This window comes from Apis dorsata, unplaced genomic scaffold (assembly GCF_000469605.1).
Source record: "Apis dorsata unplaced genomic scaffold, Apis dorsata 1.3 scaffold_39, whole genome shotgun sequence".
Lineage (NCBI taxonomy): Eukaryota > Metazoa > Arthropoda > Insecta > Hymenoptera > Apidae > Apis > Apis dorsata.
The window spans coordinates 254,052-281,854 of NW_006263341.1; the positions used below are offsets into that span (position 1 = coordinate 254,052).

General features: G+C 34.5%; 1 protein-coding gene and 3 long non-coding RNA genes across 5 annotated transcripts in view; 1 reads left to right on the plus strand and 3 right to left on the minus strand.

Moving 5' to 3' along the window:
* Positions 1-27,803, plus strand: part of LOC102675753 (connectin-like) — a 179,889-nt gene that overhangs the window by 150,313 nt on the left and 1,773 nt on the right. Inside the window, exon 4 of the mRNA XM_006608532.2 lies at positions 26,663-26,848. Coding sequence (XP_006608595.1) covers positions 26,663-26,848 — 186 coding nt within the window. The remainder of the gene's footprint in view (positions 1-26,662; positions 26,849-27,803) is intronic.
* On the minus strand, positions 3,194-3,458 carry LOC116186322. Its single transcript, XR_004151293.1, has 2 exons — positions 3,380-3,458; positions 3,194-3,285 (listed from the first exon to the last, which is right to left on the minus strand). It is a non-coding gene; the product is annotated as an uncharacterized LOC116186322 (long non-coding RNA).
* Positions 3,516-27,641, minus strand: LOC116186317. The gene is made up of 3 exons (XR_004151286.1): positions 27,626-27,641; positions 9,948-9,953; positions 3,516-3,840 (listed from the first exon to the last, which is right to left on the minus strand). It is a non-coding gene; the product is annotated as an uncharacterized LOC116186317 (long non-coding RNA).
* Positions 4,927-6,111, minus strand: LOC116186318. Of its 2 annotated transcripts, none has more exons than XR_004151290.1 (2): positions 5,689-6,111; positions 4,927-5,055 (listed from the first exon to the last, which is right to left on the minus strand). It is a non-coding gene; the product is annotated as an uncharacterized LOC116186318 (long non-coding RNA). The 2 variants fall into 2 exon arrangements; XR_004151287.1 differs by having other exon boundaries at positions 4,927-5,035; positions 5,689-6,110.

Consider the following 27,803-nt stretch of genomic DNA (forward strand, 5'->3'; position numbering starts at 1 on the left):
CTAAAGTTTACCGGGATGATTCACGGCGATTACACACCACGCGAACTGCGCCCTCCTTGTAATCCATTAAAACCACTTTGATAAATTGACAAATACATATATGAAATATCATACCGACATTTTCCATCGACAATCCCCTCTTTGCATACGTGGATAAGGTTACGAGAATCTCCAATTTCTCGCGGATGCATCTGTTCGATTCGTCCGAGGAAGGAAAACAATCTACGTATTTATCTATATTCTCCGTTACTTGTATCGTTTTTTATTCGGCTGGGCCTAAATAAATATTAAGAAGAGGAACAAAATGTGAGAGAGAAGGGGAGAGAGAGAAATTCCATAGAAATATTGGGAAAAAAGGGGGAGAAGAAGAAGAAGAAACGAAAAATATTAGCCGTATGCTGTTTAACAAAATCGAATGGTTGGTATACCAGTCCTCGAAGCTCACCTCGGGCAGGCACAGAGAAAGGGGCTTTTATCATCGGCAATGACGCGTGCGATACAGGAGAACGAATAGCGGGGACGGTGGACTACACGGGACAAACACATAAATTACACCCTATGGCCTTTGTACTTTTGTCGTCGATCATTCTCGCCCTGTGCACGCCGCCGCAAGAAAGTTCGGACTAGCTGCTCGCTCGGCGGGAGATGTTTTGTCAGAGTCGATCGTGTCGCGTCCTAACCTCGTGAAAAAGGTTCGAGGACTTTGTTGCTCGCTTCACCTTTCGGTCAACTTTCGAGAAGAGGGAAGGGAATACGGTTGTTGTACGAGAAGAAAGACTATGAATCAAACGACGACGACGACGACGAAAACTAGGTTGCATTTTAATTCTTCAAAATTTGAACAAATGAAACGTGTATATCGGCCGTTTAATAAAAAAATAAATTCTATATTTTTATACGTCGCTTTTATATGTACTTTAAATTCCGTCTAATTTTTTCCTCCACGACTCGTCTATTCTCGTTTATAATTTAATCAAAAATGCAAAATTAGACGTTATTAAGTTTTTGTTTCCTTCCATCGCGAAAAATTCAACGCTATTTCGTACTATTATATTACATGTCGGACGAGGAGAGCGAAATTTCGAATTCGTAAAAACATTAATATATGCGACAAGGGCAGAATTGCTCGTTATTTAACGCGATATCGGTTGGATTTCGTGGAATTGTGCGACATCGAGCGGCTTTTTAATTCCATTAAACGAGAATTTCGCGAGAGAAAAGGCCGACTCGAATTTACGAGCATTTTTCTACCGATCGCGAGAAACGTTTCCAATCGAGACGCGAATTAAAATATTTGTTACATTGTTTTCGGTTCGAGTACGTTCGAAGTGTACCACCTCTGAAATTGTTTTTACGGTAGAAAGAAGGGAGAGGAGACAAAGGATAAACGTGAATTACGATTTTCTCTATCGTGTTTAATATAATTATTGCATACACCGTTACCCTCTTAAATTAATCGAAAAGATTAGAAAATTTTTTTGAAACGCGATGCAATCTGCAGATTTGATTTTCAAATTTGGAGTCGCGTGTGATCTATCCATGCATCTTTTTTTTTTTCAGACACTCTTTTCACAAACATTCACGCGCGAAAACGAACGAATAATATCTTAATTGCCATGTTTTTTTCGAAAATTGAAACATTTGGCGAAATTCATTTAAAAATCCAATTTGATTTTTCAATTTTGTTTTATCGAGTGAATAATCGAGTTTCGTTTTTCTCTCGTAAATATAATTTTATTTAGGGAGGAAAAGTAATTTATTAATTGGCGTGACACGATTTCTAAAACGATCGAAGAATCTTTCGTCGGAGAAAAGAAAACTTAATTTGATAAGACGAATGAAACGTTACGAGTAACCGTGTGATTCGTTACTTTGTTCAAACATCAATTCGTATAATTTGATTTTATAATTAATAACGTTTTCGATTAAATTGAATTGAATAATCTAATTACAATAATATTAATCGATCGAAAGGATTTCGAAAATTTTAAATAATTCCAATTTAAAATACAACCAATCATTTAATCGAAAAATAAAATATTTTCCTACAAGATAATCGGATACGATAGAATCATTTTCGTATACGGTCTTGTTCGTCGATCTATCTCAAATAACGATTCTCATTCATCCATGCTGAATCATCGTTTTTTTTTTTATTATCGTCACTCGTCACGCGTCCTACGCATTTCTAGGAAAAAATGTGGGTCACCATGGTTTCCAGAATTTCGGCCGCCACTCATCAACCCTCGCGTTTCCAACGCTACGTGCATTTGAACGATCGTATCTCGAGAAATGATCGACAAAATGGGAATATGGCATGCCTCTCTCTCTCTCTCTCTATTTTTTTAAAAAATTCTTTCTTCTCGAGATATCAAATAAATTTTTCGAATTATATGGTAAACTCATAACGTCGCGAAAATCTAAAAATGATACGAAAAAATTATTTTTTTATATATTTCTTTGGTTGGACGTTGGTAAAAATATTAAATCGAGTAAACGCGATAAATATGAAATTTATTTATAGAAGGAAATCGTGCTTTTCATTTTTTTCATTTTTTCATCGTTTAATATTTTCACGATTATTATATCGACTCGCATCACTGAAATAATTAATGAAACGCAAATATGACAATGAATATGATACGTTGACAAATAAATATCATTTCATCGAAATCTATTCATAATATAACGAATACTCGAACACTACCGCCAACTAACTCGGAAAATGAGAAAGGAAAACGTAAAAGCGTGTCAGTGAGAAGAACGTGAATCCAGGTTCTGGCAAGCATCGTTTGCACAAGGAACGAGCAACAACGTGACGAGCAGCTCGAGAATGAAATCGCGTTGAATCGCATTGTCTTCCAAACCCCGGAAGAAACGAATCTCTCTCAGAACACGGGGAGAGAAACCGAAACGATATTTCATCCTCTACGTTCCGCGCTTGTCAATGCCTGCCATTTTATACATGAACAAAGTAGTGAATTATGCAAAGCACGAAAGTATGAAAAAACCGAAGGTTGAGTTGGGAACTTGAGGTGGAAATTACAAGCGAAGTCGAGAAAAATCGTTCAGGAAAGAGGACATTGGTTTCTGTTACTGAGAAAGAGGGGGAGGAGAAGGAGAGGGAAAAGGAGGGAGGGAGGGAGGAAGAGAGAGAAGACATAAGGATGAATCAATCATTGAACCATTTTTCCCGATATCGCGCTAATTTCGTAGGAACTTTGATCTGTTACATAATGAAATGATTACCGAGAATTATTTTTGTTTCCAAAAAAAAGATAAAGACTTAAATAAACAAAAATTCAAGAATAAAATAAAAAAAAGTAAAGAAAATGAATTGTTTCTCTTATCTTCTCTCAAACTTGATCTCTTGTGATACAAAAATTGGAATTCTTAAATTTAAATTATTTAAAATTTTAAGTTATTTCTCTTAATGATTCCATAAATGAATCACAATCGAGAAAAAAGTGACAACTTTGTGTTACATATATTGAAATCTTAAAAAAACATTGCTTTAATAAAATTTCAATCTACAAAAAATTCACAGCCAATTCTTATATTAATTCTTATAAAATACATAATCGTACCATTAATATTAGTGATACGATTATATATCGTATGTCAAATAATAATGATTTTCCAAGCTTCGCTTTTTGGATTTTATTGAGAATTGGATACCCACCCTGATCATGACATATTTCATTCATCTTCTTTTTGCGAAAAAATTTACTTATTTTCAAATAAATTCTTTTTTTATTGCCTGTTTGCAAAACATTCATATTCGTGATCGTTGTACAGCACAAACATCAAAAGAAATTGCAAAAAATCGAAGAATAAAACCTGAAAATAAAGTTTAAATTAGAAAATTTTTAGCAATATTTTACTATATTTTTATCATTATGAAAGTGAAAAATAATTAAAAGCGTAAAAGAAAATAAACAATAATAGAGAAGCTTTCCACGAAATACTATTTTGCTCATTAATTATTCATTTACTTATATTACATTATTTTATCTACTTAATTAATACTGTTTATACTGTTTATGCATGTATATTTATTCTAAATTTTATTCAATGTTTTTCTATGATGCAATCTTTCGTTCTTGTAAAAAACTTAAATGCAACATTAAAATATTTTAAATATTCTATTTATTCTAAATTTTTTTTCAGCTATAAAAATTAAATATTTTACTTATAAATCCTGCATATTAAAAATCTAAAAAATTTTTTTTCCAATTTACATTCATACCAACGATATAATTTTTAAGAATTTATAGTACGACATGAATTACACATGATTAGAGAAAATGCAAGTAAGGATATAACGATAGTTATTGAACCAAATAGCTATTAAATATTAAGGATTTAGTTTTTTTGAGAGAGAAAGTTTAAGGAAGACAAGCGATTCATGATTGCATTATGAAAAATTGAAACATTGTTACGGAAACTATGTATCAAAGTAGGAAAGATGAGAGTGTTTTGCTACTTTTTTGTAAAAATATCATAATATTTATTTATTGTTATATTTTCCAATATTATAAAACAAACGCATTGCATGCGATCACAATATGATTTGAAAATAAAATTGCATAAATCGAGAAAGAAGAATAGAGAAAAAAATATTTTTTCTATCGAGAATTTGTTAAAAAAGATATTGTTACTAATAATATCTTGTACATATTATATAGCCTATTAAAAATATTCGATTCGAAAATTTGTACATAATACAAGTTTTGCATAATAAATCATGGATTATTTCAAAATATTTTTCACTCTCATCTTGATATTTTCAATAATTAATGTAATAATTATGAATTATTACATAAAAATTATATTATACAAATAATAATTCAAAATAAAATATAAATAGAAAATATAAAAACTTACTTACATATCTTTTTTACAAGAATACAAGATTTTTTACAAGATACAAGAATTTAAATTTTACTTTTCCTCCGTAAAACGTGAATTATCATCATGACGTCCATTGAAAATTCTTTTCCCACTTAAAGTAATTCAGCAATCAATTACATATCTGCGGGAAAAAGAATAAATCTATAAAATAAATATATAAAATACACAAGATTAAATTGATTATATTAAAATAAGACAATAATTTAATTCGTAATCTATTTTAAAAAATAATAATACGAATCAATATTAACTCAAACATTAAATAAATAAATAAATAAAATTAAACGAATTATTCTTTAAAAAAATCAAGTGTAATGATCAACTATAATTCAATGAATGAAATAATAAGATAAAAAATAAAAAAAAATATCAAATAAATATTGAGAAATAAACTTCAAGTCTCATGCTTGAAGCAACGAAGACGTCTAATCGTCACGAATTTCGACGACAAAATGACGCGTAGTGATTTCTATGTATCAATTACAAATTAAGGTGAAAGTATATTCGACAATCATATCAACAATTCGACAAATCGAAACGTATCGAGCGTGACATAATACCGACCGTCAATGTTTTGGAAGATTTTAATTATAGAAATATTTAGAATTTCGGAAACTTGAGCGTAAAATCAAAACAAATACTGTAAGAAGAGAAACATGAGAAATATGTATGTGTAAATCAATGTGAATTATTTAGTTATTTTCACTTCTACATGAATAAAAAGCAAAAGAACTTTATAATACTACGTATGTGTTAAAATAAACAAAATCTTACTACGTTTGCACAAAAATCGTCGAATTATCTCTTAATTGTCGTAGTGTGTACAAAACTGTTAAACATTTTCAAGGCCATCCTTTTTTTGATGTTTCAATCAAACTATGATCACAAAGATATTTAATTTTGACATAATAATGAATAAATAAACAGATATTACTTAAACAAAGCTTAATTAACTATATTCGAACACTGTATTAATATAAATTTTACATAATCACGCACTTTTACCCATGAAACGAATCCCATCACTACACTTTTCAACTGTAGACTAACGAAATGCGCACAATGATGCGCACAATGACGCGAACTGATTTGTCCCGCCATTAAAGTTCAATGGTTTTCTGATTGGTTGAAGCGCTGCTGTTTTCTATATGCTTGAGCCGCGCGAAAATTGAAATATAATATATTATACATTACCTATAAATTTTTATATATCAAAGTCTTACAAAAATACCACGATTAAAAATATACTAAAAATAGATTATAATATTATTTAAATTAGATTATAATATAATTTAAAAAAAAAATTGTCCAAATTAAAACATTTAAAATTGAAATTGAATCTGCAATATATTCAAAAAATAAAGAATATGCATAAACATACATATAATATATATTAATTTAATTAATCCTAAAATTCATTCCATCAAAATTATAAAACAAATTAGTAGAGAAAGATTTATCAGATCAATTTGATATTAATTTTGAAATAAAATTCTAAACTAACAATAAATTATAAATTAAATTTCAAGCGATATACATATACATATAATAATTTATTTTACATTTTTAAAAATTGCTAAATGATATTTTTCTTGTTATTAAATTATACAATATAATCTTGTTTATTTATAATTTTTATAATAAAATTTTATAATAAAATAATAATAAAATAATAATTTTAATTCATACTATAATTATTTTCCATTTTACTGAACCGGTATAACACGAAAATGATAAAAAATTCAACTACGAAAAAATATTACATATCTTTCTGTATATCATCTGTCATATTTTTGCATTTCATTCGATCTAAATGTGTACAAATAATATGTTTTATTAAAACATGTATATTTTTACAAAGAATTCTTGATTTGCTTTCAAATATTCGAGAAGAGATATTTCACAATTTTTATTTAATTATGTGAGATAATGAAATAGATGGGCGTGCAGAGCTTTTCCTTTTATCCAATGACTATATTTCCAAACGATAAAATTCCCAAGAATAATGACTGTTCGTGAGTTCGATTTAAAGCATTCCAAAGAATGAATGTAATGCGATTTAAAATGGAAATATTTCACGGTTAGCTTAACAAATAGTAAAAAAATACAATAAAAATACAATAAAATTCGATATAAATATACTTTATAAATTGTATGCATGGCAATCTATTTTTAATTTATCAAATGAAACTAAAACTAGAATTTTCGATCGAAATGATATCGATTCTATCCTCGAACTTCGATTCGTTTGCGATAAATTGATCGATTTTTTAAAAATATGAAAAACTTTTGATCATCGTACAAGAATATCGTAGATTAAACCGTTCATTCGCGAAACTCGTTGCTTTAACAAGATCTTATTACACGAATGGAGCGAATGGTGCTGAATCGCAAGTGCGTAAAAGACAGAGAAGAATGCCGTAGGCGAGACGCGACAACCATAAGTTCTACCGAAACACTTTCGGGAGATGTGATAGAATCGTTTGTCTGCTTCGTATTTCAGAGTTCGCAACTTCTCATCGGATGACATTTAAGATTACGGTTAGTCGTCGAAACAGTGAAAAAAACTCTGTCTCTCAAATTTATCGTCATTTTTATTGTTTTTTATCAAGATTTTCGATTAAAACTACCGATAAATCGAGCAATTTAAGAAAAAAAAAAAGAAAAAAAATTCAGAATCTCAAAAGTTAACATCTCGAACATTCGAGCTAAATAACGCGATTTTTAATCGACTCGTCATATATATGTGGATATATTTGATCGAAATATTCGAAATAAATAATATTCGAACGTATTACTATAATCGCGAAAGATGAAATAAATGAAATGAATTATGAGAAAGATTAAACAACGTATGCAACGTATGCAAAGGAGAAACGTGACGACTTTATTAATAACGCATCGAACTTTCTCCCTTTCTTTCTCCTATATTTTCACTTTGATATCCGTGATTATCATCGATTTTAATTTGTCGTTCATATCTCTCTTCGTCCCCTTTCTATAGCTATATCATGTTATCTCCGCTCACCTTTATTTCCAAGTTTTTCGCGTTTTTTCACTTCCGATTTTTTTTTTTCGCGATTCGACCAGCAAATGTTAAATTCCTCGCGTACTTTTCGAGAAAATAAATGGATTATCGATCAAAATCGATTCATTTTTTTTTCTTTTTTTTTTAATAAAAGACAGTGAATAAAAGATTTGAAAGAGAGAAACGCGTAATCAATCGAACCAATTTTAATTTTTCATATAGAGATAAATATTTACTATACTTAGAAGGCTTAAGCTCGAAAATGTGAAATATTCAGGGATCAGCAACATATCGGTGATAAAATAATATGTTTTGTGAAATCGTTGTACAAGCTGAATTATAAGAGAATTGATAAAATGAACGAAAAGTTTGATAGAAATTTTCCCCTAAAAAAAAAAATATGATTATTTATAATTTCTTAGAGAAATATTTAGATGCAATATTGCAGGTTAACATTTGATATAATATCTTTCGCAGAATCTTCAAAACTCTTGCAAAGAATTTTCCAACCGATTAAACATCAGCCCCATCTTCAAACACGAAGAGCAGCCAGTCAGTCACTTTTCCCTCTTCTTCCCACCTTCTTTTCATCGCCATACTGCTATATACACATACTGCTCATAACTCATCCCATCGAACACTTTTGAATCGCGCGTGTTTTTCATCGAGAGATTTCATCACGTCGAAAAGAATTCTCTCGGTTCTTTCTTTTCCATCACGAAGAAATTAAATTTTACCCCTCAATTTACATAAGCGTGCAATTACGTAAAGTGCCGACTTAATTATTTTCGGCTCCATTTTTTTCGGACAGATTATTACGACTCGATCGATATCCGACGAAAAAAATAAATAAATAGATAAATACATACGTATCATAACTTCTCACTTTCTCTCCGTAAACAAATTATTTAAGATATCTCGAACAAATTGAATATTTCTACGATTTTATTCGAATCATAAGTATTTTTTTTATAATAATCGAATAAACGATTGCTAATCTTTTCGATCGGTGAATCTTAAGCCATTTTTTCACTCCTCATAAATTGATATTATGTTGAAATCGGATTGAACATTACAAGATAATAATAATAATTTCGAATTACGTAAAGAACAGAGTTGCAATTATTCTTGGAAATCTCGTAAGGAGATCTAACAAGTACTGGATACGCGTGTGAATAATAAACGACACAATTTTTTGAAACTGAAGGAATGAACGATCAATACTTTATTTTTTGATTTTGTTATTTTATATTTTATTATTATAAATTAGCTGTGTTATTTAATATTAACAGTAACGGTACAGTAGTAGTTTATATGAAAAAGTTAATTAAAATAAATTAATAAATTGCAGGAATATTAATTATACAAAATAGTGTGCACACTTCGATGAATTAAATAATCACGTTACGACTGTTATATAGAGAGAATATTTGTGCGAAAAGTTTAAACGAAACGATCGTGATTTATTCGTTTCGTTGATCGCGAAAAAGAAATTCTTAAGAATTTCATTAAGAGAAAAATGCAATACTTTGTTATTATTGCGTATTATTTAATAACAATTCCTCTGTATTTTCCTCTGATCGTTTCAAGTCTAGAAAACATTGAGAAAACGAATGAAATCTTTTATTTTTTTCTCTACGATCAAAGAAACTTTATATATGCCTTTATAATAAAAATATATCGAGAAAAATATTCGAATAATTTATTTTCTTAATGCAATTTTGAATACATTGAGTTAAAATTTATATAAGTACTTATGTAACGTACTTGCTTGCGTTCTTTTTTACTTACCAAATCAAATCAGAAGAATAAAAATGGATCAGATCCATCGTTAAAAATGATTTTTCGTGGAAAATTTATTTTAAATAAACTATATCGAATTTGTTATTAAAAAATAAATAAAATATTACTTCAATCGATAAAATTCGTTTGAAACTTATTCTATTCGATCGATAATTATTTTAATAATAATCCTGATAATATAAAATTTTGCTTTAAAATTTACATATATCTAGTATATCGAAAAAATTTATTTTTAATTTGAAAAGGAGGAAGAAGGAAAAAAAAGAATACAAAGAATCTCTGTTATTCGCAATTCTTGATAAAAAGTTTCGAGCGATTGTCCATCGTGGTTTTCCGCCTCTCGGAAAACCGTGTTTGGCAAAGAAGATAACCTCGAAAATGCAAATCGGAATATATATATACATCTGTGAGTCTATGTATTAAAGAAAGAGAGAGAATATCTGAGGAACATCGCCTCGAGAAAATAGCGTATCCTCGTCGTTCCGGAGCCAGCTAGCTACGGTGTTTCGTCAGCCGATTCGGAGAATCCCTTTGTGCTGCGAAATTGGTCGAGTTCACCGGCTTGTCTACTATAAACAAAGCTGGTTCTAGCCACCGCTCTGGTAACCGTCCAACGTCCATTTCGTCTTGCAAACGAAGCGAAATTCGCGTCGTTCGATCCATCCAAGAAGGCAAAAATGGCCAGAGCTGGTGTTTCAAAAACACGTTCGCGCCATCGCATCGCTCTCCTCCTCCTCGTTATTCTCCGCTAAAACTGTACCTTAGATTGGATCGTTGCTATTCATCGCGCATCGAACAATTTTTGGAAAAGAATTTTCCACGATTCTATCCCCGGAATAAATCCTACGTCTATCCCTCTATTTATATGTAAGGATATATAAGGACGTAAGAATTCGAGCGACAAACTAATATTTCCAAAAACATGGTCGGAGAAGAATGGAGACATTGTTGCGTGATCCGTCGCGAACATTCATCCGTTGCGTCGAGAAATCCATCGGTCAAATCGGTAAAAGTTCATTTTTCTTACGCGACGTCAGCCTTGGTATCTTTCACGAGTTTCTCTTTTGTTTCAACTCAGAGAACTCAGAGATGAACGAAGAGACGAAGACAAGAAAAAACAAGGGTGGATGAAAATCGGAAGAAAATAAAAAGCGCGCGCGGAATTGTGAGTTTTAGACAACGGAAGTTGAATAACGTATCAAATCTGCGACACGATGATTACGACGATGTGACTTATTTAACAGTTTAATCTTTCGTTCGATCGGAAAAAATAGTCGTACAGAAATTGACAAGATTACACATATACATTTTCACATGTCGATTTATGTAACTTTCGTTAATTTGATAAAAATTTGATCGATTTTTCGATAGTGCGTTTCACGATTTTAAATCACGAACGTATTTTTTTCCAAACAAATTGTCTTACGATGTTCCTATCCCTTCTTTCTAAATTCGATCTAAATTATTCAGCTCTTTTATCTCCAACTACAATTCTTCCAAAAATTTCGCGATATAACTTTCTCCAATAATATTATTTCCGCTTATTTCATATCTCTCCGATAATTTACAATGTTCGACATAATTACAAAGCTTGCAATTATTATTGTTTCGATGAGGAAGAGAAAACTTGCGAACGAAACGCGATAATTTGCAAGTTGCACCACTGGAAAATTCAATGGAACGAGAAACGAACGCAACAATGTTTCGACTACTACGAGTTGCCGCTCCTTGTTCGACCAAAGTACTCCTAAAAAGATATCGTAATAGCATTCTCGCTAATAATAAATAAATCGGTTGAGGGTGAATGCCTTATTTTCGGATAATCATTATTCGAAAAGTAGAAATCGTAAAATAAGATTTTCCAGCATCGCAAAGGGACGAAAGAGGAATGCGATGTTAGGACGAGAATAAACGTGGTGGAGAAAATCGTTTATAAATTTGATTCGTTTTGCTCGAACAGATTGGTTGGGAAGAATTTGGGAAGAAGAATGATAAGGCAGGGATCGTTTACGAGATTAAAATTCTGGGAGGCAAATCGTATCGCCGTGGCGAAAATGGAAACACTAGGCGCCTAATTTTAATCAATGCTGATTTTGCGGTTCGTTCGTTGCTCGTTTCGTAGAATCGTCTACCACGCGCTCGAATTATCATCCCTCTCTCGTTTAATCGTATGCCCGATCCTATCCAATTGTTTCCCTTCCGTTTACGCCTTTACCTTTTTTTATTTTTACCCGTAAATTTTCAATCGATCCCTCCTAGATATTATGCTTTCTTTTTTTTCCGTTCAGTTCGATCCTCTTTCTCTTTTCCCCATTCTTCCCTTCTCTATGTTCCGCGTCGGTAACGAACAACGAGCCGTAGAATTCGAGCTCCTCTTTATTGGATCGAGAAAGGGTTTGAATAGGATGAGAATCGTGAGAAAGAGAGCAAGGGGCTATCGATCGAGGATAAAGTGGCTATGCAGATTAAGAATTGGCTTCGAGGAAAAAACGTATAAAAACGTTGCTTCTTGTTTATAAAAAAAGAGACAAAATGACTTTTTTCCCATTTTCTTTCCATATAATTCCGTATCTAAGAAATCACGTGGACACGTTTCAGGATTCGAAAACGATAATTATTCTTATTTTAAGATATTTCAATTTCAGACGAGTCCATCCTGTTCCAAAGATGTTTAAATATACGAAGAAAAAATTGTTAAAAATATGATTTCAGAAAGGTCGGGAATCATATTGAGTAAGTTTAAAATCGTTTTTAAAAATTATCCATCTCGAGAAATGAGAACGGAAAGAATAAGAAGATGGAATGAAAGAAAGAGAAACGAGGAGAAGATAGAACGAAACGAAGTTTACTCGACGATAATAAAAAAAAAAATATTTGAACGTTTTAATGAACAACGTGTAACGCGCAATGGATGCGTGGTCAGGTGACGAAAGGAAATAACGAAATTTTTCGAGCTTTTGTTTGACGTTGGTGAATGGAACGAAGCGTATAGCAAATAAACGAAATATTTTGCACGATTCGTCAAGATGGATCGATACAAGTTTCGAATCGCGTCTATTACGTGTACATATAAATATCCATTAAAGGAATTTAACTCAATTTGTTGGCAAAATAATTTTCATCGACGCGAGCATAGTATCGTATAATTAATCGCGCGCAAGGAAAATTTATTGAATATTCGATAATTGAAAAACTGAATTTACGCGATTATTTCGAATAAACGCTAAACTCGTCGAGAAAACATCGAGTAATAATTCCGATTATGTATCGATCGCGAGTTCATTCGCGATGGAATTGTCACAATTATTTATTACGTGGAAAATATTTGCCACGCGATACGTTTATTAGAATGGAAAAAAAATTATTTTCGTTTAATTTTTCACGATCCTCCGTTTATCATTAACGAAATTTTTCATATTCGATAGATAGAAAGAGAATCGTCACGATTACGACACGAGAAAAAGAAATTTTGTATACGAATATTCGCGTATTCGAGAGATAAAAAAAATAAAAAAAAAAAAATAAAAATTCAACGAACTTGGTTATTATCCTTTCTCTTTCGACTAGATTTTCAATATTCACTGTCACCGATCCGTATAAATTTCATCGATATCCAATTAATTTATACTTGGGCGTAGTAGTTATTGAATCCGGATTTGGGAGGACAATACCGGGTGCGCATTTGATAATAATTATTCCAGCTAACCATGGATTATCGAATATTTAACGTTGCGTAAATTACATATAAAAAAAAGGAATATTATCGATGACGAGAAAATTATTCCGCTAAATTGTGTACGTAAAAAAAAATAGAGAATGGAAATTTCAAAAAAGTACGTATCGCTAATGAATTATCGATACGTTAAAATGGTTGGATGAAATAAAATTATGGAAGGAAGAATAACGAGCATTAGGATCGTTTTATTATCGACGATATAATATATGAAAACAGATGTCGACTCGATGGATTTATCGACGCGTTGTCAACGATAAATTAAGATCGACGCGTTGTCAACGATAAAATAAGAAGGAAAAAGTGGAAAGAAGAGAGATATTTTCAAAGTAACTCATCGTCGGAATGAAACGTGTTACGAGAATTATAATACGTAACGAGAAACGATCCGACGAAGAAACCCGTAAATAATAAGATTACCAGAATCTCTGGGATAGTGGACGTAAAAGTTTAAACGAATTGATTTATCGAACTTTCCGTGTGTCACGCTTCTTCCGATTCGACATTGAATTATAGTTGATATCTCGAGATATATTTTCCATTAATGTTCGAGATGGACGAAGAACAGGTGTGAAAAATCGATAGAAAAACGATCGAGGGTATTAATTCGTAACGAGCAAAGGAAATGATCGATACGATATTCAAATTCTTTGGATGGAAGAAAATGCATTTTCGGATAATCGATAAAATAGCTACAATTATTTACCTTCTCGTAAGTTTTTATCTAGATAGAGTTGAAAAAAACAAAAAAACGCGTTTCCACGTTCGCGATATAAATCGATTTTACCTATCGAGAGTCTTGGATGGTTTAACAACGCGGGGAAAAAAGGAAAAATGAATAGATCCCGTCCGAATTATTCGTCCATTGTTCCGATAAAAACAGCAGGAGTAAAAATGCGTTGCGTCCGGATGAGAGATCATCGCTGCGTGACGAGATAATCGAACAAACTCCAAAACGAAACTCGGTTCCACGCAAATGCGCCAATTGGAATCGCGCCTCGCGATTTCAACCATTTAGGAGAGCAGGTAACCGGCAGACCTGCCCAATTTCTACCTTTTCCCGAATGGGGAACGGGAAATAAATGACAATTTTCTATCGTTTCTAGATATTCTCTTTCGAATTCGTATTTGCTTTCACCTTTCATCCTTGTTTCCCGCCAATTTCAATTACATCCCTCGATCGAGTTTCGAGTATCGCGTTGTTAAACGGGCAAAATTTTTCCAATTTGCTCCTAATCTTTTTTGTTTTCTTTTCTTTTTCAGTGAATTAACGTTTTTTTTTTTTTTTCATTCTAAAATATCGATCCCTACGTTCTATCACGATATTATTGATATTATTTTCTCTATGAGAGAATTATTAAATTACATCTCGCGATCCACGCGTTAATCCTTATCTCCTACGTTATTTCGTTATTTTTGCGAATCTCGAACGAAAGTGGTAAGAATGGAAAAACAGATTGGAAAATAATGGTAGTCGAAGCACGATTATTTCGTTGATTCGAAGTATCTGTACGCGACGGTAAGGCGAAATCTCGAAGGCGTTTCATCGAAAAGGCAAGGTTTCTCGTTCTCGAAAAGGTTTCTCGTTCACGGTCCGATTCAAATTACGATTCTGAATTCGAGGCAGCCGCTCGGTCTCGCCAACTTAAACGTAATGAGAACTTTTATCGTTATCACGAGGGGCCGCGATGTTCTCGAAAGAGGAATAGGAATCACGAGCGAATAATCGAGCTGTGCTCGTTTCACGGTTGTTCGCGAATCATCCGGCTTATCCTCGATTAACAACGGTATTTCAAACATCTCGAAACAATCCGCGCCTCCCGTCCAATTTTCCATGAAAAATCGAAACAAACGACGACGAAACATCGAAGTTGCCGTTGAAATTTTTCGCATTCACAATTTTTTTTTTCCCCCCATATTTTTCGAAACTCGAATTACCCGTGGAAACAAATCCTTCGTTTCCTCATTACCTTTGAAGAAACTCTTCAAACAACAACGATCGAACTCGCGTTTCGTCTCTCTCTCTCTCTCTCTATTGTCCAAATATTTCAATAACTTTTCTCGATCGTAAATCGAAAAAAATGGGGAAAAAATACGGAGCGATCGATGGCTGTCGTTGTAAAGATTTCGAGACGAAGCGGAGAGAAGCGAAGAAAAAGCAGCGGAAACCACTTTTCGACGCTTTTTTCTTCGAATATCGGGCTTGCTGCTCCTTTGGGGCCAGAAAAGGATGCGTCGCGTTGAATAATTGAGAACCGAATTTTCCGGTTGAAAGAGGCGCGTACAACGAGACACGCTTCTTCCCTCCACTCCCTTCGTTTCCATTCCATAAATCGAACCACCATTCGTTCCTCGCTTTTATTTTCCAACGGTATTATTATCGCTAGTTAAAACTTAAATCGTGGAAAACATTTAAGCCGTACCGATTAATGGATAGATCTCGCACGCAGAATCGTGTCTCTCGCGTTAAGGCGTATCGATTTCGCGAGGAAGAGGTGGCAATTAGGCCGGCATCCCTGAATCGCGCGCTACCTTGTAATTTCACCACCGTGTAATTATACGTATCACCGCGGGGCTGTTGCTCGCCTCGTCCCCGCATATAATAAAGATGTCCGCTTTTCCCCTCTCTTTTGCCACTGGTCGGAGCGAAATTGAAGCCAGTGGCCGTGAAAATTTGAGCGTATCTCTCGGGCTCGGGAAGAAGGGTGTCTCGGACGAGGAGCAGGTTTGGGAGGAGGATCGAAGCGAAGAAAAGGAATCGGAGGAAGCGAGAGGAGCGTGGAAAGCGACAGAGATTGAAAATGGAAATAGAGGGGTGTCGGTCGGTAGGCGTGTCTCCGTGTATTAGGTTTTAATCGTTCGGGGGATGAAATTTTAGGGTGCGTAGGCGTGGTAGTCTGCTCTTCTACCGGGTACAACCCTCTTCCTGCCCGCTCCCCTTTTAAAATCTCGCCCAAACGCGTATCCGCGTTTCCACGCATTCTCCGCTAATTTTCCACCGCTTCTCGCCGAGATTTCGACAGATTTCGAGAATGGCGACAAACCGGTCGATCCAACGAAACTTTTTCGTCGAGAAAATGATCGGAGAGCATCGATCGGGAACGTTCCTATAATGGAAATAACGTAACGTATTATACGTAACGATTTCGAACGATGCGAAATAATTGAGAACAACCCTCGATCGATAAACCATTAACGAATCGCACACTTTGCATGAATAAAATACCATAAGCAGAAAATCATTATTCACTTCCTCGTAAATAATAAGTTGGCAACCGATCGAAATCATTTATCGTTTTCTCTCTCTAGGCGCGCTTTCACCGATCACCCCCGCAATTTTCAAATAAAGAAAACCTCGTATTCTTACCTATGTACGCGCTATATTTAAAATATGACGCGTCAACGCTTTCTTTCTTTCTTTCTTTCTTTTTTTTTTTTCTTCCTTTTCTACGATATTCCAAGATATAATTTAAAACACGTCAAATTAGAATTTGGTCCAATTATTTTTCAAATAAAGAAAACCTCGTATTCTTACCTATGTACGCGCTATATTTAAAATATGACGCGTCAACGCTTTCTTTCTTTCTTTCTTTCTTTTTTTTTTTTCTTCCTTTTCTACGATATTCCAAGATATAATTTAAAACACGTCAAATTAGAATTTGGTCCAATTATTTTTCAAATAAAGAAAACCTCGTATTCTTACCTATGTACGCGCTATATTTAAAATATGACGCGTCAACGCTTTCTTTCTTTCTTTTTTTCTTCCTTTTCCACGATATTCCAAGATATAATTTAAAACACGTCAAATTAGAATTTGGTCCAATTATTTTTCAAATAAAGAAAACCTCGTATTCTTACCTATGTACGCGCTATATTTAAAATATGACGCGTCAACGCTTTCTTTCTTTCTTTTTTTCTTCCTTTTCCACGATATTCCAAGATATAATTTAAAACACGTCAGATTAGAATTTGGTCCAATTATTTCGTTCGTTTAATTGAAATTTATTCGTAAAAGTATACTACGCGGTGTATAAATGGATACATCTCGAATCGTAAACTTTCTTTCGAGTTTCCTCTTAACCACTTGCCGCAAGTGTAGCAGCTCGATAGAACGTTTGCAGGGTTATCGGTCGCGAAACTTTATCTGTCAGCTGTTACCTCTTGAGAATACCTGGAAAGGGTACAGCTGCAAATAGAACAAATTTTTCTTACTTCTATTTTCGAACACCCATCTTGTTCGAAAAAGCAGCGAATGATTTCAATCTCGGAGGGAGGAGAAAAAGAGAAAGAGAGAGAGAGAGAGAGAGATGAACAAATGCCAAAAGTCGACGACCGAAAGATTAGTTTCCATATGAGATAATCGAGTCAATTTTTAATCAATGTTAAAAAATTCGCGATCATTCGTCGCGGGCTCACGTCACGTTATTATTATTTCGCATATTCGTTATGATCGTAAGAATTTTTTTGCATCGTTTAACTTGATTACATTATTTTACGAAAATTGTCCTAATTGTCCAATTTTAATCGCATAGTTGCAACATTGCATTTTGAAACATTTATAATTTATAACCAAATGTGAGTATAGCGAGAAACGAAGAATATTTTAATATTATCTCTATATTCTATTCTATAGAATGTAGAATCATAAATTTTCCGAATTACATTACTAATTCATTTTCTCGATTATGATAGTATCGTGCGATACAATCGAATTAACAACATTTACTTCTCACTGCATCAAACAGTGAAATAACAATAATTTCCATCGCGAATCTTCATCAGAAATTAATCATTAGAATGTATAATTAATTATATTAACATTTACAATAATTGTACAAAATTGTAGAAAAAAGAGAGCAATCATCGCGATAGAAACTTGATCGAAAATATAAATATAAAACAGGAATATTAAATTATTCTATTATTTCACGTTGCTCGAATAAACAAAGTTAACGTGAAATTTTCAAAAATGAAAATTGACCAACTATATGCGAAAACTAATAATTTGGCCTGAATTTGGTATATCCCTTATATTATATTATAGCAAGCCCCGAAGCTCGCTACGTAGAACAAAGATTGGTCCGATGTTAGAAAAAATATGCGAGTCTGCGAATTGCAGGTAATCTGCAGTAAATTTCTTCGCAATGAGAATATAATAAACCGCCCCTTGGATCGCCCCTTGATCTCATCTCGCCATTTATAATCTTTCTCCTCTTTTCCTTTTTTTTTTTTTTTTCGAAATTTCGAAACGCGAAAAAACGAGTTTTCCACTATCGATATCGATCGAAAGTGAGAGATTCAAGCCGCGAAAGAAGATCGTTATATTCGTCAGTTTGATCCTCGCGCTCTTCGCATCCATCCCGATCCGATTTTATTGCTAGTATCATTTCTCTGATTCTCTCGCAAATCGAAGACCATTGTCGAGCGAGACGAATAACAGCAAACGTCATAACGGAGAATTATCGCGAAAAGAACTCAACTACTAGGTTCCAGTTTTATCCGACGTAAAGATAGATAGATAGAGAGAGAGAGAGAGAGAGAAGCGTAAAGAATCGGTGGACAAAGTCGATCGATCGATCGACCGATGTCAATATTTCACTTGGACTCTTGGACTCGACAATTTCCGATATTGGCGCAAATTTCGTAGAGAGCGTTCCGGCTCTCCGTCAACGCCACCGATCCCGATTTTCCATTAATTAAACGAGCGTAAATGGCCGGTGACCCGGGCCCCGGGAGTGCGCGTGACTGGCGGAGGAAGCGCTCGACTTCCGCAACTTTGCCCGCCGCGCCGCGCCGTTAAATCCTCGTTACCGCCAAGATTAATCCGTCCGAGGGATATGCGAGCACCGGACAACTCTTACCACGTGTAACGTGCGCGATTCATCAAAAGCCAATTATTAATTCGACCGCGAATATCTTGCCGAACGGAACTCGATGAAATGTTCGGTCCACTATCTCTCTCTCTCTCTCTCTCTCTCTCCCTCTGTATACCGAGACGAGAGGGTTCATCGACGGGGGTTAAACGAGAGATTACTCGATGAAATTTAAGTTGTTCGCTTGTTGTTTGTTGTTGTTGTTGTTGTTGTTGTTATGGCGTGTGGTACAGCGTGAGAAGCTGTATAGGAGTATAACAGCGGATAATTCCTCGGAACAATTTGATACGAGTTTAGAAGCTGATCGGAAAGTTGTATCGGAATTGCGTGTGCTGTTTTGTGCAGATTTCAAGCATTAAATTTTTAGATTTTAAATAAATTCTTTCTTTTACTTTCTCTTCGTCGTTTTATTATATTTATATGTATATGCATATATAGTTTTTAGTTTCATTTCATTCTTTCGATCCCTCTTGTAAATCTACACATAATTAAGTTAAACTAAAAAAAAATCTTTTCGAAATGTTATAAAAAGCAAGTACCGTCTCAGCTGCTGTAATATTCGTCTAATTCGTTTTCCTGTCGGTCCGTTACTATCCCCAAATTTCACAATTTCGTTACATAGACGTTCCAATCGTGTAAACTAGATAAGGATTATTTCAAGGATAAAAATGTCTAAAAATCTCTCCATTTAGCAATTGACACGTATTGCAAAAAATTTTTTAAAAAGTTGTCACGAATAAACAAAGCCGATCTCCGCAGGACTATAAAAGGAATATAATCAAAATTAATTTTCAACTTTTTCTCACGGTAAAATTATCCTTCTCGAATTAAAAAGAAAGGACAAATTTTTTGTTCTCCCTTCGAATCGACTTGGTGGAAATTTATATTGTTACATTCAACGTCATATTCGTTTCTCGCCCCAATTTTCATTCCTCTTCTTAGACGATCGTACAAGAACTATCGATCTAAAGTCAAATATTTTCGTTTCATTTGCTCGGAAATCCTTCCAACATTTACCTACTTTGCTGGAAGGAAAAAAATAAATTCAATTTGTTGGTGGGAGAAACAAGAATCTACGGAGAGGAGAACGGATGACAGTTCGCGAAGCGAGCAACTATCGAGTTCTTTTGACTTTTGCCTCGGTATAAAACTGAAATCCTCGAAAACCAACAAGTTGAATCAACTGAATCGTTGCCACTCGGATTAAACAAGCTGAAACATCTTGAAACACGTTACAAAACTCGACATTCGCCAAACTCATTCCGAAAATTCAATGAAATAAAACAACATCTCGTTATTATTCTATCGAGGCGTATCAAAAAGTTTCGAATTAAAAAGTAGCGGCCTCTTCCGTCAAAAGTCGAATAATTGCCAACTCGATTGGTGAACGAACACCCATACATAACAGGAGAAAAGTTTTCTTTACCGAAGACATAAATATTATTTATTAACGAGCGAACTTTTATTTTCTAAAAGTAAAGAAATTCCCTTCCTCGGTGTTTAAACGTGATTAAAATGGAACGAAGTAGGCCACTCGATACGATTTATGTAATTACATTTCATGGAAATTGTTTATTCTGAGAAAAATTATACCGAAAAGATTGTTTACAAGATCGGATGTCAAGTTTAATACGAGCGAAGAAAAATGTCGCGGGTCGACAATTCTTTAACGCGAAACGCGAGTAGCAGGTATATCGTTGTTTCCACGGTGCACATTCGCGTGAAATATCTTGTGTCTGCAGAGCTCGCCGTTCCGATATTTCGCGATATCACGCAACAAGGCGAAAATACCACCGGCTTCTTATCGATTTAATCGTCTATCTTTCGTCGGCCTGTTCGTTCGCCCGCGCGAAACGCGCGAATGTTTTAACATTTCGCCCGAGCGCGAAAACGAATGAAACGAGAAAAAAGATGGAGCGATAAGAGGGAAAAGGATCGATCGATGCAAGAGTGGAACTAGAAACGGCGAAGAAAAGCAAATATATATTTAGAAATGATTTACGAATTTTCTTGAAACGGAGAGGAAAGGAATCTATTGCTTGTTCATTCTCAGGGAAGGGAACGAAAAATAGGAACAAAAATTTATGGGAAGATGAACGGGAAAAAATAAGAGACGCGTGGTATGAAGGAAGATTAGAAGGAAAGAAAAGAGTGTACGAGTTGAGGCAAGTTGTACAGAGAAGAAAAAGAGAAGAAAACGTGTCGATAAGAAGAGAGTATGGAGGACGAAATAAGGAGGAAGAAAAGAGTGGAAAAAACGGAAGGAGTAAAGGAAAGAGAGAAAGAAATGGAATTGGAATGAAGTCGCGAATAAATACGTAAGTACGTATCTAGCAAATATTATTACGTAAGAAGAAAGCGATAGATATAGGAAACAAAGGTAATAAGAAAAATACGAAAAGATATTCCGTTCGATCCGATAATATTTTTATAACGAAAAATAGATCTTCCTGTGTGTGTTGCGTTGCGTGTGTGATTCAAAAGAATTCCATGAAAAATGTGATAAAAGAAAAGAGGAGAAATTAGAGTAAATAAATAATTGACGAGGATGTCGGATTGATGAAATATTCGGTTATGTCAAAGTGAAAATTCGATATGGATTCTCTCGTTGTCGATAATATGTTCCGAGCATTGAACAGAAAACACCGATTCTTATCCGAATCACTGCTCCCTTTCTCTCCTCATTTCTATCTCTCTATCAATTTTCTATGAGTCCATCGATGAACGAAAGGATATGTAAGAGGAATAAAATAAAACGGAAGTTGAAGTTCGAAAATCGAAATTGCCAATTCAAGAATATAGTTTTTGGTTTCTGGTTACCAATATCGAAGAGGAAACGAGGCGTTTGCTATCTAAACGCGTGGCTCATTTAGACCAGTATTCAATTTTTCCATCCAACATGGCGATCGCGATACTTACGACTCTTCGTCGCGTTCGTTGAAATCTTTCGAACAGCTACCGACCTAATCGAATCGCGATACGAATCAAGCTTTCTTAGTTGATGTTGAACAAGATGTTGATCATTCATCATTTGGAAATGAAATTTCAACGAAAGATGGTAAAACGAGAGAAAATAAACAACTCGTTAGATCTTTCGCATAATCTATCATCCTCTCGATATTTTTATCAATTGTTCCAGACAGAAAAATTGTAAAATTCGGGTTTCTGATATTTGATAAGGATTCGATCGGAAGAATAAAGAGAAGAATCGGAGATAAAGAGAAAAGTTACGTAAACGAGTGGGGGAGAAATAAAAGATTTTATTTATAAAGGATCGAGCGATCCGAAGGGAGGAACGAGAGCTCAGAATTTCTTTCTTTCGCGATAATTATAATCGTAACGCAAATGGAAGGCAAATAATAGGGAAAACACGAGGGAGATGCGTCGTTATTTGAGAGAACACTCGACCAGAAAATATTCTCGTGAAAGAGATACCCTTCTCGAGAAATCTTGTAGCGCTCGCGAACATGTTTCCTAATAAACGGACGAAAAAACGACATGCTTTTCATCAAGTATCGCTCCTATATTTTTCTTCCTTTGCTCGAATGATAAAATATTTCGATCCGAGCATTCGATATTCTCGCACACGATATTCTCTAATAATTGTTGTATTCATCTATCGAAATCGAATACCTTCGAATAAATCTGAACGAAGAATCGATATTTTCTCCAAAAAAAAAAAAAAAAAAAAAAAAGGGAAAAAAAATTTTAAAAAAATCGGGGAAAAAAAATGAAGGAAGCAAAAAAAAAAAAGAAAAAGGTAATAAAAATTCTAAGATACTCGTGGAAAAAATATGTACGTAGCTATATAAGATAAGAATTAGATTCGACTTCTCCCGAGGCGAAGTTTCAAAGGGAAACGCAAAAAATCAGTGGATCGCGTCGCTTTACCCATTCGAGCCTAACCGATCCAGAAGCAAAACTGGAGAAAGATGGCGAGAAAAACTTTGAAAGAAACGTCGAACCGGAAAAGAAAGAAAAGACAAGGAGGAGAAAAGGAAAAAGAAATGATCCAATAAAGAGGAGGGGATCCGGTTAAAGATTCGTTGGACGTACGTAGATGAAAATTCCAAAGCGGAGAGAGGAACGATCGAAGGAGATAAGGAGAGAGAAAGAGAGAGGACAAGCTGAAACGGTGGATACGAGAAGAAGAAGAAGAAGAAGATTCCTTCTCTTTTCTCTATTTTCCTTCACGAGGAACACTCTTAGCCGTTTTTCATTCCGGAAGATCGATCCTCGATGCCGCCTTCTGCCTGACCTAGAACGATCAAAAGGACCACGAAAATCCGTAGAGAGAGAGAGAAGAGGAGAGAAGGGAAAAAGGAAGACGCTTCTACTCGAGGGAGTGAAAGAACGTGTAACAATAATCAAATACCGCGGGGAGTGGCTCGACCTCGTGGGAAATAAAGTACGATAGCAATGGAAATTGAGAATTCGATCGGTGAAAAGCGATCATCGGATACAAACGCGATACCCGCTCGAGCAACGCGTTCACCACTTGCCTTCGTTACCAATGTGTTTCCTTCTATTTACCGAATAAGCAGGGATTTTTTACAATATCACAACATCTCGGGGAAACGAGTGTTTCGCAAGTTTTCAATTTTTACGTTCCACATTTTTTTTCATAATCTTCGAAATTGGAGCAAAAAGAAAGAGAATTCATTTTTTAAGATTTTCAATTTTCCCAAACCTGATTACAGATAAACGCGAAACGATGCTGTTAATTCTCTTCGAACAACAAGTTTCTCGCGGTTTCTCGTAACTCTTATCGATTCGACGATCGTTTATTCCGTTTAATCGCACCGTGAATCGCCCCAAGATTTCCTCGCTGGATCATCCTCGAGAATTATCTTTCCCTTTCGGCTATATCTGTTCACGGCAGTTTCATCTACATCTACGCGAACAATCAAAATCTTATCGAAGCCCTTTGCCCCGTCAAACTTCTCCGTTCGCCTATAAAAAAAAAGAAAATTCTCACACTTTGAGATCGAGCAACTAATTACAAATTTTCACCAACATTTTTGCGCGTGGACAGAATTATCAACTTGAAATACGCCGAGAACAGAGGAGAAACATCGTTCTATCTTTTCTTCTATTTTCATTGATTTGAAAGATTTCACGAAAAAGAAAATCCAATTTTTTGTCATAATTTCTAAAAATTATTCGTCTTCCCTCTCCTTTCTCTCTTCAATTCAGACAATTAAAAAGAAGGAAAAATGATTGGTTTCTAATTTTTTCAAAATTTTCTCTTTAAATAAACGTTGATCGCCATATTTTGCATTACGATTGTCGATCGTAACGATCACGATTAATGAAATTTTTTTGGGAAAGAACCGATTCATGCTGATTCAAAGTTTCGATAAAACGGTAGAAAAATGTACTCGATCAATAAAGGAAATCGAGAAAAATCAACGACTCGATATAAAATAAACAAATTGTTTAAAAATCGTAAAATGTATTTAAAAATTAACTGGTCATAAATATGTTGTTGCAAGATTAGTCGAGACGAAATGTTTCTTCGCTCGAAATTAATGCTCGTTTCTCTGTAACGTAATACGTATTTCGAAGAGGATTGAAATAAAAATATATAATCATCCACTCGAGAAGTAATCCACTCTTCGTAAGGAAATACGTAGCAGAAATTTAATCCTAAGAGAGAAGTTATACATCTCATTCGAGCGTCGTACACGTCTCTATTTTCCTCCATTTCACGATCAAATACGCGAAACTGCGATCGTTCGAGCATACGTACACGTTTCATTATTTTTTCACATCGTGCCGCGTCGGTCATCCCTTGTTTCGCCGAGTTGGCCTTTCAATTTTCACCGCGCGATCCCGAAGGACGCGTGCCACTCGAAACAGACAGTCGGACAGAAGCCGAACCCATCAAACATGTAACAACGACGAATGAAAAGCAACGAGTCCTTGTTCTCCGTCTTGTTTCGTCCTTACGTTGTCGGTGTTCAACTAAATAATAATATCGCGGCGCTACACCCCTCGAGACCAATTTCCATTCGATCGAGAGACCCCCCTCTCTCTCTCGATTTTCCCTTTGAAAGGGGGAAACGAGATTTGAAACGGATAGTATCGCGAGGCCGAATCGTGTAACGATTAAAATATAAGATAAATGGAAATTGAAGGGACAGAGACAGTTGGGTTGGTTGGTCTTTAGCCACCGCTTCTGCTGTTATTACGAGCCATTATGAGCTTCAAAGCTGGAATATGGAACAAGTTACTATATACGCGACTTGGTCTCATTGTTTCGAGGGCTGCTTTAAAATAATTGCTAAGCGCTATTGTCCACGCGACAATCACCACTTTCATATCCATTACATTCACAGAAGCGAGAGGTGTTGTCTCGCGCTAATCCTTCTTCGCTGAATCGAAAATGAAACGACCAACTTTAATAGCATCCCTTCTTTTTCCATTCTTCCTGCCATCGAGAAAAATGGAGAATAAGAGATATGCCCACTTTCGCGCAAATGACAATGAATTTTCTCAAATTTTTCGTAGTCCCCCGAAAACAACGCGTAATTCCGTGTTTTCGAAATGTTATCTTGCATCGAAAGATAATAATTGACATTTATTTATTATCAATTTTATTCCGTAATCGTATTGTTTTAATTATCCTTATTTCTACTCCTCTATGATATATTTTTAGCTATCCCATAATTTTTCGAATTTTCAAAATTCTTTCTATCGAACAACAATATCAAAATTCGGGTAGAAAAAGAAATGTACAAACGAGCCAAGCAAAATTTCTTTTCGATTTTCGAGTAGACGAGTCAATCGAACGGTGTACGTATATATAATCTTATTATTATTATATTTCTCGTATCTTTACATATATATATGTAAGTACATATATATATGTGTGTATCTCTTTTTCCTTTCTACGTCTTTCCCTACAAATGGAACTGGTTGAAATGGGAGCAAAGGAATCGGTCAAACTCGAGCCAGCCAAACTTCGCTATGGAAATTCCACAAGAGTGGCAAACATAAAGAAGCTCTTAGAGGAAAGCATGGAAAGTCAAAGAGCGTACGGGTTGGTCTAACACGAGCTTTTCGTAGTGTACGCGTCGACGTACCGCAATCGCATGAATTTCTGACGGGGGACAAAATTCTGGAAAAGTCTTTCCATGATGTATATTATTAACCGATTAATTACGACCGATTAATTAGATTCCCCGTGGATCCTCGAATTAGACTTCGCGCGTATAATCGTTCGTGGCGTGAAAGGAAAATGTAACGTAAATTGCCACCGATTCTTTCTTCTTTTCCAAAGATCATCCAAAGATGTTTCGATTTCAGGCAATAAACTGATCTGCGATTGCAAACTAGCGTGGATCTGGGGTCTCAGGAACGAGACGAAGAACGTAAAGCTGCGGGACTCTCTGGAGGAGCTTACTTGCTTCTTGGAGAGCAATAACGCAACGCTGAAGAACAACAAGGAAGATCTGGAATGGAACGAGGCGCTCGAAAATGCACGAAACACAGGTAAGCTCGCACGCTACTTATTATCGCATTTTCTTTCCTTCTCTTCCTACTTTCTCCAACTTTTCTCCACCGTTGTAACGCGTTCCTACGTTACTCGGATTTTCATTCGAACAGATTTCTGTTACTTAGTCAACTGTAATAATCCAAATATTACGATAAATTCGTAATCATTCGTGATCGATCATGATTAGTCTTGGAAATTACTTTCTCTCGACTAAAATTATGAAAATATGATGATTCATTCCGATTCACAACGATTATCGTCGTCAGATTCGATTCGTGAAACGTTCACCGTTAAATTTTTTTATTTTTACCTCGAATAATTTTATTTTAACGGATAATATTTTAATTATTTTAGCAATCTCGTATATGATACTTTTAACCCATTAAAAAATTGTTGTTATATGAGAATGAAACGCAAAATTTTACGATTTTTTTGTACGTATTCGAAACACGTTCACTTTCATAGAGAACGGAAAAACGTCCGAATAGTAATCACTCAAGCGTGTTTTGGGTAAAAAAGAATAAGGATCCCTTTTTCGAATCTTTCATGGTCTGCTGGATAATTAACAGAGTGGGATTTCCTTTTCTACGTTGTTTTCAGAATTTATTGAATCTTATCCTATATCGATTTCTCGATTCAATTTTAATCGTCGAGATAAATTTATTTCGACATATTTTTATTCGTATTATTAATTTTCGATCCAAAGAAGTATTTCTTTTTTTCTTTCTTTTCTATATATTATTTATTTTATGGAGAATTCAACCTCGAGAAACCACTTTTTTCGATTCATAATTTCTTTAAATTAGTAAACAGATGATATCGTTGGAAATTACTGCTCGAGAAATATTCCGAATGCGATTAAACTTGACCTATAAATAAATAAATAAATAAATAAATAAAGCTTTTTTCTCATTAGAAAATTAAACAAATTCATTTCATCATCTAGGAGAA